This window comes from Piliocolobus tephrosceles, chromosome 6 (assembly GCF_002776525.5).
Source record: "Piliocolobus tephrosceles isolate RC106 chromosome 6, ASM277652v3, whole genome shotgun sequence".
NCBI classification, from domain to species: Eukaryota; Metazoa; Chordata; class Mammalia; order Primates; family Cercopithecidae; genus Piliocolobus; species Piliocolobus tephrosceles.
Genome location: NC_045439.1, coordinates 46,332,032 through 46,345,281, shown reverse-complemented (window position 1 = coordinate 46,345,281; position 13,250 = coordinate 46,332,032). Strand labels below are relative to the sequence as shown.

Sequence of the window (13,250 nt, the reverse complement as noted above, 5' to 3'; positions counted from 1 at the left end):
AGTGGCGCCATCTCGGCTCACTGCAAGGTCCGCCTCCTGGGTTCATGCCATTCTTCTGCCTCGGCCTCCCGAGTAGCTGGGACTACAGGCACCCGCTACCACGCCCAGCTAATTTTTTTGTATTTTTAGTAGAGACAGGGTTTCACCATGTTAGCCAGGATTGTCTTGATCTCCTGACTTCGTGATCTGCCTGCCTCGCCTCCCAAAGTGCTGGAATTACAGACGTGAGCCACCGCGCCCTGTCAGATAATTTTTTTTTAAATGTTTGTAGAGACAGAGTCTCATTATGTTGCCCAGGCTAGTCTTTAACTCCTGTATTCAAGTGATCCTCCCACCTTGGCCTCCCAAAGTGCTGAGATTATAGGTGTGAGCCACTGCACTGGCCTGAAATAGAGAATTATTTAAATGGATTTTAGTCAGAAGCTTTCCTTCTACTGAACACTATGTTAGACATTTTAGGGTGTGAAAATTTAACTGGACACTAGTCTTAAGGATCTGTCAATCTAGTAGGGGAGATAAATTTCTTTTCAAACATAGAGAACAATGTGTGCAATATATAATTAAGTATTGATATATTTGCTTCAGAATAAGAGTCTCAAGACTTGAGAGAAGAGAAGGCTCACTGAGAGCTAGAGTAAAGGAGGATTTTAAAGGAAATACAACTTGAGTTGAGCCACAGAAGATGCAAAGGGCTTAGAGCAGAGAGCAGGAAGGGAGGCCTTTTGTGCAAGTGAACAAATATTTTTAATACTTAATCTCCTTTTTGCTTTGTCATTCCAACCCCAAGACATCTTCTTACCAACCTGAGCAAGGACTTCCTGTTAATCTTTCCTCTTTGTTGTTGGGTCTCGTTTCACTCCCGTTCTGTACTTCTGCTTTGTGGAACATCATCTCTATCGACCCCATACCACCATGCAGGCTTGGAGTTGGTATGGATCTTTGCAGAGAAATTAGCTGTAGTAACTAAACTACTAATATAAAATCAGGCTACTACTTATTTTTTCTAGTTAATAAAAATTAATGATAATATTGCATTTTGGAGCATTGCTTTGAAATATTTTGATTTGAAAGCTTAAGAAATAACAACTGATAAATGAGGCAGCTCACATACAGAATTTATCAAGGTACATAGTGCACAGCAAGTCCTCAGTAAATGTTTTTTTCTGCCAACACTACCATTGTTAGTAAGGGGAAGATATAAGAAACTGAATTTGGGCCAGTGCAGTGGCTCACACCTGTAATCCCAGCACTTTGGAAGCCTGGGACAGGCAGATCACTTGAGCCCAGGAGTTCGAGACCAGCCTGGGCAACATGGCAAAATCTCGTCTCTACAAAAAACACAAAAATTAGCTGGGTGTGATGGCCACGCACCTGTAGTCCCAGCTACTTGAGAGGCTGTGGTGGGAGGATGGTTTGAGCCTGGGAGGTGGAGGTTACAGTGAGCTGAGATTCTGTTACTGCACTCCAGCCTGGGTGACAGAGTGAGACCCTATCTTAAAAAAAACAAGAAAAGAAACTGAATTTGGAGCAGTTTCACCCTCACCCCATCCTCATCACCCTCACCCTTTTTTTTTTTTGGGAAACCTATCAAGATAATGATGGTGAGATTATTGCTTTTGATTTTGCTATTTCCTTTTGGTAAGTTGACTGTTTCATTTTATGTCATATTGAAAACTTACTTAGAAATGTCAAAGCAACTTGTCTAGTTTATCCTTATACAGTAATTTTTTTCTTGGTGAGTTTTTTAATTAAAAGTGATTATTTAGTTCACTCCTTAACTTAATCCTAAAAGTATGCGTTTGCCTTATATTTGTTTTATCATTGTGTAAAATTTTGATTAAATTAGTCAAAATCCAAAACTAGGTAAATACAAAGTAAGAATAGAAATAGTGTTTACGTATTGGTCTCCTACAAAGGACAAATACTTTATTCTTTCTTGTCCCTTTGTGCACTGGGATTCAGCCTGGAGCAAACATTTACAGAGTAATTATGTGCCCTGAAACAACAGCAACAATGGTAATATTGACAGAGCCACAGCTATAGGTCTAATAACAGGATGGCCACAATTAAGAGTAAAAACGTGAAACATTTTCGTTGATTAATGCTGGGAAACAGCATTCCTCTGGATTTCTTTTAATGTTTTTGTTTTTTTTTTAAATTTATTTTTACCAGCTGGAGTTCCCCAGCTATATGCTCTTTTTCCAGCCAGCTTTCTCCACATTCGCCAAAAATAATTCAAATCTGTAAAAGTAAGGAGGGGCAGCACTTAATGCGTACCTCAGAAATCCCTGAGCTCCTCCTGTGTATAACGTCTCTACTTCTTTCTTCCTGTGGCCTTTCCGTAAACTGCTATTAAATGTTTCTCTATTCACTAATACCTACTCCACAAATAACCATATTCCTATATGACAGTCACTGAAAACATCATGTTCCTATTTTTAGTTGCACTTAAAAAAAATGCCTTGATGATGTTGGAATTTTGAAAGTTGACACAAGAGTACCCTTAGTCTTTAATGGGGGAGATCTCTACTTAACACCCTGCAGTCTCCAACCCCCTCCCTGCCACAGGTGACCTTGTTAAATGTTGACCCCATTCTAACCAGGAAAAGTCACAGAAGCAGAGACTCTTCTATTAGCATCTGATTTGATATGGTATGAGACTATTGGAATGATACTGACCTATTTAAATTCAGTTTCTTATTCGTTTTATAAGAAATGATCTGAGTGCTGATTCTGTTTACTTTTTTAGGTAATAATTAAAAAATGGTCCATCCCTTGTCCTCTGACATTAAATTATGTAGAGAAATGCTTCCAGGTAATAGCTTATATTTTCTTTTCAGTTTCTTCCTTTTTATTTTAAACTAAAAAGAAAAGAAAGACTAATGATTCTTTTCTGATTAATGAAAACGTAATGGCTATATTGCATTTTAGAACTTTGTTTTGAAATACTTTGATTTGAAAGCCTAGTAATAATAAATTCATCATTTTTATTGATATATTCTGAAATTTAATGGCTGTTGGTTTCTCTTTTTCCCCTCAATACTCTTAAACAGATTTCAAATGCTACAGATGATTGTAAGCCAAAACTCTTTCATTTCTCCAAAGAGGTGTGTAAGTTATTAACAGATACTTTTAGTTGATTTTTCACATTTCAAGTTTTAAGAGGTTTGTGTAACAGGGTCTCTTAGGTCTTTGTACCTGTAACTAATTAATTTTCATGAAAGTGCTAAGTATAGGATTGCCTACCAGAAGAATACTATTATTTAACACAGGGTGGCCTATTATGAAACAGCCACCTTTTTTTTTTTTTTTTTCCCTGGCATGCCTTTAAATGGAGCCTGTTTTAAATGGGCCTCTGCCTAAAAGAACAGATTTACCGAATGTCTGGTCTGGCCAATAAGGTCCTCTGTGTATACAGACTTCCTGTTGCCCTCTGGACTTGTAAAGCTAAATAGCCAATTATATCAAAAACTCTTCCCTTGTGAGTAGAACCTTGGTCTGTAGCTAAACAGCCTCATCATTGGACTAGGGATTGAGCACTGCCAATATATCTTCTGGCCAACATTCCAAAGTTGAAATTTATGATGCCAGGAGTAGAGACTAGGAGACCAAGTCCCTTTGCCTTCTCTAAGAGCTGTAGGGTACTGGAAATGCCTGTAAGAGCCCCTAAGCATCAGCAGAAGAGACAAGAACTGTGACATGGATGGTCTCTGCTTTACCACTCTAGAAGAGCTCAAAATCTTCCCTGTTGCTGCGAGCTTCTTCGTCTATACTTTCTGACTCTGCTGAAATGCTATTTTGTATAGGTCCCACATGCTAGAATCCCCCCTGCTCATGTACAACTCTATTACTGTAAACTGTTGGCGTGGTTACTTCACCATGCAGAATTTTCCTTTTTATCTCTAGTTTTTAAATGAGAAATATCTCTCTGGTCCAAAAGGGAGATTACCAAATCTTTTACATGGTAAAGACCTCCAGGTGCCTTAAAGATCTAGGTAGGATAATTGACAAGCCAGGAAATTGAGCAATATATGAAATAGAGAATTTGTGAATTAAACTCTCATTTTCCTAGTCCAGCCTCAGGAAACACTACAACTTCCTCTCTCCTAAACCCCTTCAGATATTTTAAGACTCTAGGCATTTTGTCCCAAGATAGGTCTTCATTTCTGGAATTTCTTTTGTTTAAGAGCCTAAAGTTAGTTAAGTGGAAATTTTTTTAGAGCAGAAATGAAAAAATAGATCACCATCTTCTATTTGGTAAAGATGGTATTTTCACTTAAATGATAACTTCTTTTGCTTTACTCTGACTCTTAAGTATTCTAATAATAAAAACAAAACAAAACCTTATACTTGTATATTACATTGGATCTCTTAAGAATTTGTAGGTCTAGAATAAATGATATTCATTCCCATTGAAAGAGATCCTAATCGAAGATGCTGGCAATATTAAAATGTGATTAATATTTTTGGTATTCTCTTGGATTAAGTTCATGAAAGCAGGTTCAAGAGTATTAACTATTAGTGCTGCTTAGAGTAAAAAGATACGTTTAAATGGTGCATACATTTAGAAGACTGAGAATTAAAAAAGAACATTTCTAAAATGTTATTTTATCTCATTGAAATATTATTTATCTTATGTAATTTTTAAAATCTTATCCAGATAATGTAAAAGTTATGATTGTAGTAAAAGCAACATGGTATGGGAAACCAAACAAAAAATATTCTGGCTAGTACAGGCAAGCCCACTTCAAATAAAATATTTGCTGGTGATCACAAGTGTTTTCTCTTTTAAAAAATTCTTATTTTATAAAGAGAGGACTCATTAAAGATGAAATAAATATAATCAAATTGATTTTTTAAAGAACTGAGTTTTTTGTCATATGAAATAATGGCTTCAGTAGAGCAACATTTAATAATTTTGTCTTTTTAAAATTTTTTTCAGAGTGCGTATGCCTTACCAACCATGGCTTTTTCATTTCTCTGCCATACCTCAATATTGCCCATATACTGTGAACTTCAAAGGTACTGTAGAATCCTGGAATATTTTAAATATATTGTGTTTCTTTTTACCTCTAGGGCTTTCAGATTGAATGACATTCTCTTTTATTAATCCTTTCCTCTCATCAGTGGATCCTAAATGTTAGTTTAAAACAAAACAAACTAGAGTTAGTTCTGTTCAAGGTGAGAATGTTTCCTACAAGTGTAATCTTTGAGGCTGGCTCACACCTGTAATCCCAGCACTTTGGGAGGCCGAGGCGGGTGGATCACCTGAGGTCAGGAGTTCAAGACCAGCCTGGCCAACATGGTAAAACCCTGTCTCTACTAGAAATACAAAAAAATTAGCCGGATGTGGTGGCGGGCACCTGTAATCCCAGCTACTCGTGAAGCTGAGGCAGGAGAATTGCTTGAACCCAGGAGGTGGAGGTTACAGTGAGCCAAGATCACACTACTGTATTCCAGCCTGGGCGACAGAGTGAGACTCTGTCTCAAAAAAAAAAAAAAGAGAGGCGTAATTTTTGTGTACTAATTTCAAATGAGGAATTCTAGTGTATAGTTATTGATGAAGTTGTTCTTGAATGAGGAATTCTCTCTTCCAGCTTAGGACATACTTGCTTCTTTACATATAATTCAGATCACTTATTCTACCTTTGCCATTTTTGTCTTTTAGTCCTTCAAAGAAAAGAATGCAGAATGTTACCAATACAGCAATTGCTTTAAGTTTTCTCATTTATTTTATATCTGCACTCTTTGGCTACCTCACTTTTTATGGTAAGTACATTTTAAAATTATAGATGACAAAATAATAGTTACATAGATGGCCTCACGCCAATGTATAGACTTTACTTATGCCTTTTATTACTAAGTTAACTTGTTCAGGTCACCAAATTACAATGCAGAACTGTGGTAGTTCTTGCGGCTTAAACAATTGGATTATCTTTCTTTTAGAAAGGTAGTTCAGGTTTAAGATTAATGACTTCTTAGATGAAAATTTTCTTAAACACTTAAGTAAAATGTCAGGCTTAGGGACATTGATTCTTCCTATAAGAAAAAATGTGCAATTTTAATGATTCTGTTTTTCTTAAATTTTGAATTCATATATTAGTCTAATTCAGAAATGTGGGGGTTGGGTGAGTCAGTCATCTTCATTGCAAAAGAACAAGTTGAGAAAGGAAAGGGTTTTACACTGGACTATAGCTGTATACTTAGATGTCAGACATCTCTGCCTTCAGACCTAATTATCACAGGATTCAGCAGATGTGCATTCTATGATGCACCATGACCTTTCTCCTGAATTATTTTTACAGGTTCTTTTAAATGTATGCAACAAAAATAAAATTGCGTTTTATTTCTTTTGCAAAAATGGTCTGCTTTGTATGTTGATTTTTTTTCCTCTTCTGATAAGAACCTCAAGAAAAAGTAAAGTTCTGTGTACACCATCAGGAAAAGCATTATTTCCAATGTGAGCGTAGTGCCTGCTAGAGACACTACAAAGAAAGTTAAAACAGATTGTCTAACTTTTCTGCTCATCATTAATAAAACAAAATTACTTAAATATATAAACTTTATTTTTAGATGTTGGGTTTGTTTGTTTTTATACAGACTTGAACTCAATAAGACTTTTCTGTGTCAATAAGATACTATAACAGGGTCTCTTGAGATCCAAATATGTTTTTTATAGTGGAATCGCTATATATTTCTTTTATTAAAATTGCCACCTGGCACAAACACTGTTATATTTAGGGATCCTCAGCAATGAGAAAAAGTCCAAAAAAACTGACCTCCTCTTCTCCTTATGGATAAAGATAACTATCTGGAAGAAACCTCAGATGGCTTGCCAGTATCCAGGCTGGCTGAGAAATTGTTACATGAATCACCATTAGGTGCTTAGAAGCTGTATTAAATTGTAGCTGTATTAAATTGAAAGGGATGTGGAGGAGGGATGGAAGCTAATACCTTTATTGAGCTAACATTTAAGCAAGTGTCAGGTATTTTATATATACTGCCTAACTTAATCCTTATAACAACTCTGCAAGCTAGGTGTAGGTTCATTTAGGTTGAGTAATTAGACCAGATACTTGAAGCCATTTAATAGTGGAATTGGGATTTGAATCTAGTGTCTTATCTCTCTCCAAAACCAGTGCCTTTATTGCTGTGCTGTCTCCTCAGAAACTGTGCTGTAGAAGCCAGATTTCCTTTATTCCAAGTTTTTGTTAAGGTGATCGATCTTTTAGGAAAAATATGACTCACTTAAGCTGTAGGCATCCATCTATGTATGTATCTACGTGTAATCTATCTATCTAACATTGTTGCTTGAACACAAAGGCTAAAGGTTTTCATCATGTAGATGGCATGTTTCCTAGACAGGGATTTGCTTAGTTATCAAGTAAAGCCATTATGTTGTCTCTGATTTAATCCCTTCTCCACCAATGCAAATTCTTCAGAGTATGCAAATTTTATATAATGGAGAAATACACATCTAAGAAAATCACATGGTTGGTAGGTAGGCAGATAGATGGGTGGATGAATAGAGAGAGAGAGAGAGAGAAAGAATAAATGATACAAAAGTAAGTTCTTCTTCAAAGACAGAAGAGGCAGATATTGATTTGCTCTTGGATTGTGAATCATAGCCAAGAAAAGCCTTTGATCATATCTTTCTATCAGGATAACAGGAGCTTTGTGTCATAGGAAGAAATTGCTGATGGAACCTGAGATCTTATCATAAGGGCTAGCCTCAACTTTAGGCTTCTAATTCGTTTTACAGATGAGCAACTAAAGCCCAGAGAGGCAAAGTGACCTGTCACAGAATTAAAGGCAGGTGTCCTGAATACTAATCCAGTGTTCTTTCTGCTACTTTGTGATAATCTTTGTAAACTTAATACCCTGTTTGACAATGTGTATTAAACAGGACCGCCTCCTGACTTCAATGGCATATATAACTTGCAGAGCACCATTAGGCCCTTTCTGAGATTTGTAGAGATTTGTCTGAATCCGGGGAAGCATGCAGTACTCTATCCCTCACATATGTTATGGCTCAGTTAAGAACACAGAGTGATTGGCTCAGAAGAAGGGTTTTCATCCTGGGAAAGTAGAAAGTGGACATGTGACATCTATTTTGAATTTGTAATAAATCTAGTTCTTCAAGATTCAGGAGCTGCTTTGGATCCTTTTATCCAGAGCTCCCAAAGCTTGATTTTGAAATCTGTCAGATTAAAGGGACCTATAGGTATGTACCTAGATTAATGATACTTGCTCTGATTACAGCTGTGAAAGAAAGAGAAAAGGGTTCCTCTGGTGAGCCAGGCCAATGCCCAAATGTTGCATAATAACCAGGCCATTTAAAAAGTCTATGAGGTTGTTAAGCAAGAAGTGTTAATAGCTCATTTTATGATTCAGAAAATGGAAATAAAATAGTTTGCCATATTTCTTCAAAGACTCACAAGTATCTCACAGATTTGGAAATAGAATCCAGATTTCCTGGTTCTTCTTAGTCTCCTACTTAGTCCAAATCCCACATTGTGTAAAGTATGTTTTTGATACTTTGGACAATTCATTTCTCTCCTGTTTCCATTATCACTAGTCTAGTTCAGATTCTCTTTACCTCTCAGTGATTGTAACAGTAGCTGTTACGCCTGTTTGGGGTCTCTTTTTCTTCCGATCCATACTTCTGCTTAGTTCAGATCATAATACACTGTTCTTTGTAAGTCATTGTTGCATTTCTGTGGCCTACCAGATTGAGGCCACACCATGCAGAACTGTATTACTAGGTCTTAAATGCATTTCCAGCCCTATCACCCACACACTGTTTCATCCACTCTAGTACTTACTAGACCACTTATTTTCTCAGATACAAATTCCCTTTGCTTTTGTTTGTGCTGCTCCTTGCTTCTAGAGAATCTCTTCCCCCTCATCTTTGAACATCAGCATTGACTCATGTAATGTTCTCAGTAACCCTATAGTTCAGCATATTACCATCCCCATTTTAAAGATGTAGGAACTGAGAGACTCAGAGAAGTTAAGTTGCTAGTAACTGGTGGGATTTAAACGTGTTCTGTGTCATCACAGTTTAGAATCTCCATAGCTCTTGTTTAGAACTCTCTGGCCACTACATGTGTGTATCACACTTTCTGTCATATCTATATGTATTCATCTTATCTCTTCTTAAAGTTCCCTGAGAACAGAGGTATGTTTCCTTTGGTTGTTGATTTCCCTCAAAGAATCCTTTCTAAAACACTCTCAAATTAAAAAGCACCATTCTATTTTAAGTACAAACTGATACTTTCCCACAAAACACTGATATCCAGTGTTTCTGGCACCCTCGGTCTTCTTTCCCCTTGTCTTGAGTTGAGGTGAGGGAGACATTGTGAGAATGCAAGAACGCTGTGGAGCAAAGCTTGGTTGGCATGTATAAATCCTATTGCTGACCACCACACACTGGCGTACTAAGTAAGACATTTCCCTAACACTTCTCTTTTTTATCTAAAACATGAATCCACAGATGAAATGTAACATGCACCAAACTCTGAGATTCTAGAAAACACTGTGGTATTGAGGAAAAGATACTAGCTCTAGCACCAAAAAGAAGTAGGTGTATGGCACTGCCACTTTGTGTTGTGTGATCTTAGGCAAATCATTTAACACCTTTGGACCTGCCTATGTGTTAATATTGTTATCATAGGAACTAAATTCAACAACACATGTGAAAGCACTTTATAAACAAACAGCACAAATGGTCAAACCCTTAGATTATGGAAAGGTTCTAAAGAGATAATTTAGTATACATATTCATTGTCATATTTTAATTTTAGAGGTTCTGCTCGTTCTGGTTTTTATTAAAAGAAAAAGAGTGTTAGGTTTCAAGAAGATATTTAATTAATGTCTCTGTTTCATAGGCTAGGGGAAAGGCCAGGATTTGGTAATGGGAATCTAAAATCTGTTATCATCCATTAGTGCAAAGGAAAACAATTTTTTTTACTATTGATATCTGAGTACTTTATAATGTAATCCTTATTATTTTATCTACAGACAAAGTGGAGTCAGAATTACTAAAAGGTTATAGTAAATACTTACCACATGATGTTGTTGTCATGACTGTGAAGTTATGCATACTATTTGCTGTGCTTTTGACAGTCCCTCTAATCCACTTCCCTGTAAGTACTCTTAAAGGGTTTTGTTGCCTAGTATGGATGCTTCCTAATAGGGCAACACTAATTCTTTGCAGAATAGAATGCTTGAATCATATCTAGTCTTGTATATGCTATTCACTTGTCAAGTAATTGATCAAAGACTTCATACTTGCATATGGCCCTATGAAAGCATAAAAATAACAGTGAACCACTAAGCTAATTTGTGCTTTTTGAGATTTAGTTTAGCTTTCCGTTCTCCCACAGCATTGTTTCCAATTTAGAAACTATGTTCTTCTAAAGTTTTGGGGTTTTTTCCCCTCTTTAATTCTGTATTCTGTTTTCAAAAAAAATGTGCATGAAGAGGAAAAAGTCAAGTCAGCAAAAATAAGCTCCTCTGGTTTATTGTAAATTTATTTTCACTTAAGCATTCTAGTTCAATCTTGATCAAAATATTTTATTTGCTCTAGAATTGTAATTCAAGGGGCAAAACAGATTTTCATTGCATCTGGTTGCTATACATAAGAGTCTTAAGAATTTCTGAGAAAATGGGAACAAAGGCTTTGGGTATAAATACATCTGCATGGATGTCTTAAGTCTCTAACGCTGAGTTTTGTAAGAACTAGGCCTTCAAGCCTCCTCCCTGTGTGGGCTGCAGTGCCAAGATTACAGCAGGGACTGGATACATTTTTTTGGGATGTGACCGCCTGCTGTTCCCTTAGCAGTGGGAAGTGTAGTGAACTATTTTTTCATATTTACAGGCTGTAAAACATATAATATAAAATAAAATAGTAAGCGATATTTCTTTCCCATGGCATGATTTCTTTTTCTTTTATAAATTGTCGGGTTTTTTTTAATCTGTTGAATTTAATGAAAATGATTATTTGAGATTTTTTTCATATTTGTATTATTGGTAATTTAAAAAAAATTATGCAACCTAAAAAATTGCATGTGAAAATTTTTTCTAGCATTAAAGCTAGGTATTTTTATGAAGCTTACACAGAAGGGGTTAGTATATAAACAGTTTATGTGTATAAACACCTTATAATAATAGTTTATGCTGTATTTTTGGAGTCTAAATGATATAGGAGGCAAAAATATCATGGTTATTGTATATGTTTCTCTCAGCAAATATTTGGACTTTGACATTTCCTCTTTGCTATATGTTTCTTTTTCTGTAATACAGGCCAGAAAAGCTGTAATGATGATGTTTTTCTCCAATTTTCCATTCTCGTGGATTCACCATTTTTTGATCACTCTAGCACTCAATATTATCATCGTTTTACTTGCAATATATGTTCCTGACATTAGAAATGTATTTGGTGTAGTTGGTAAGTTTTCTGTTTCAAAAAGTTCACATAATAAAATTGAAAACATTGTTACCCAGCGTCACATCTGAATCCAACAATATCCTCTCTTTTTTTCCCTCCAATTTAAAGGTGCCAGTACATCAACATGTTTGATTTTTATATTCCCAGGATTGTTTTATCTTAAACTTAGCAGAGAGGATTTTCTCTCGTGGAAAAAATTCGGGGTAGGTTGTTTTTATTTATTTCTTTTAAGATTTCTATTTTAAGAAATAGTTTGTCAGTTTATATTATTTTACATACATCAAGAAAATCAATATATTTTAAAATATAAAGTACATTATTTCAGAGAGTAGAGGCTTAACAAATAATCTAATTGTGTTTTTTATCTTTTTTCTTGTTTCTACAGGCATTTGTTTTGCTCATCTTTGGAATTTTGGTTGGGAATTTTAGTTTAGCACTCATCATTTTTGATTGGATTAACAAATAAAAGAAATATTTTCCTACTTCTTACAAGAATAATGTACCTCTATATGTAAGAATGAATTATTCTGGAAGACACCCTGGATGAAAAATAACATTTTAATAAAAAATATTAACAGAAAAGCAGAACAAAATGTCAGTGGGTATGGGGAAGTAAGAGTATAGCAGTTTTAATCAAAAAAAGAAACAAACTTGAAATGCTTTTAAACATATTGGGTCAATCTTTTGTTTTTTAAATTAATATTTTTAATGGTAGATTTATGTTTGCAGAAATCCTGAACAGAAAGTACAGAGTTCACATATACCTTTTTATGCCAACATACAGTTTCCCCTATTATTAACTCATGTTTGTGTGGTACGTTTGTTACATTTGATGAGCCAATATTAACTATTATTATTAACTAAAGTTCATAGTTTACCTTAGGTTTCATTCTTGGCAATGACTAGCAACCACTGATTTTTTTTTTTAACTTTTATTTTAGGTTCAGGGTTACAAGTGAAAGTTTGTTACATAGGTAAACTTATGTCACAGGAGTTTGTTATACAGATTATTTCATCACCCAGGTATTAAACCCAGTACCCATTAGTTACTTTTCTGCTCCCCTCCCTCCTCCCACCCTCTATCCATAAGCCCAAGTTGTTTTTTTCTTTGTGTTCATAAGTTCTTATTATTTAGCTCTCACATATAAATGAAGACATGCAATATTTGGTTTTCTTTTCCTGTGTTAGTTTGCTAAGGATAAAAGCCTCCACCTCCATCCATGTTCCTGCAAAAGACATGATCTTACTTTTTTTATGGCTGCATAGTATTCCATGGTGTATATGTACCATATTTTCTGTCCATCATTGCCATATCCAGTCTGTCATTGATGGTATATAGGTTGATTCCATGTCTTTGCTATTGTGAATGGTGCTACAGTGAACATTTGTGTGCATGTGTCTTTATGGTAGAATAATTTATGTTCCTTGTGGTGTATACTCAGTAATGGGATTGCTGGGATGAATGGTAGTTTTGCTTTTAGCTCTTCGAGAAATCATCATACTGCTTCCACAATTGTTGAACTAATTTACACTCTCACCAAAAGTGTGTAAGTGTTCCCTTTTGTCCGCAACCTCACCAGCATCTGTTATTTTTTGACTTTTTAATAATAGCCATTCTGACTGATATGAGATGATAATCTCCTTGTGGTTTGGATTTGCATTTCTCTAATGATCAGTGATACTGAGCTTTTTAATGTTCTTGTTGGCAGCATGTATGTCTTCTTTTGAGAAGTGTCTGTTCATGTCCTTTGCCCACTTTTTAATGGGATTGTTTGTTTTTCTCTTGTAAATTTGTTTA

General features: G+C 35.5%; 1 protein-coding gene across 2 annotated transcripts in view; it reads left to right on the top strand.

Annotated features, from left to right (window-relative positions):
* The window catches only part of SLC38A6 (solute carrier family 38 member 6), a 63,695-nt gene extending 51,582 nt beyond the window's left edge, over positions 1-12,113 (top strand). For both annotated transcript variants that reach the window (XM_023231849.2, XM_023231851.3), the window contains exons 9-16: positions 2,750-2,815; positions 3,054-3,107; positions 4,943-5,022; positions 5,669-5,769; positions 10,024-10,148; positions 11,308-11,452; positions 11,561-11,655; positions 11,838-12,113. In XM_023231849.2, coding sequence (XP_023087617.1) covers positions 2,750-2,815; positions 3,054-3,107; positions 4,943-5,022; positions 5,669-5,769; positions 10,024-10,148; positions 11,308-11,452; positions 11,561-11,655; positions 11,838-11,918 — 747 coding nt within the window. In that variant the 3' untranslated portion in view covers positions 11,919-12,113. The remainder of the gene's footprint in view (positions 1-2,749; positions 2,816-3,053; positions 3,108-4,942; positions 5,023-5,668; positions 5,770-10,023; positions 10,149-11,307; positions 11,453-11,560; positions 11,656-11,837) is intronic.
* Positions 12,114-13,250: the final 1,137 nt, after the last annotated feature.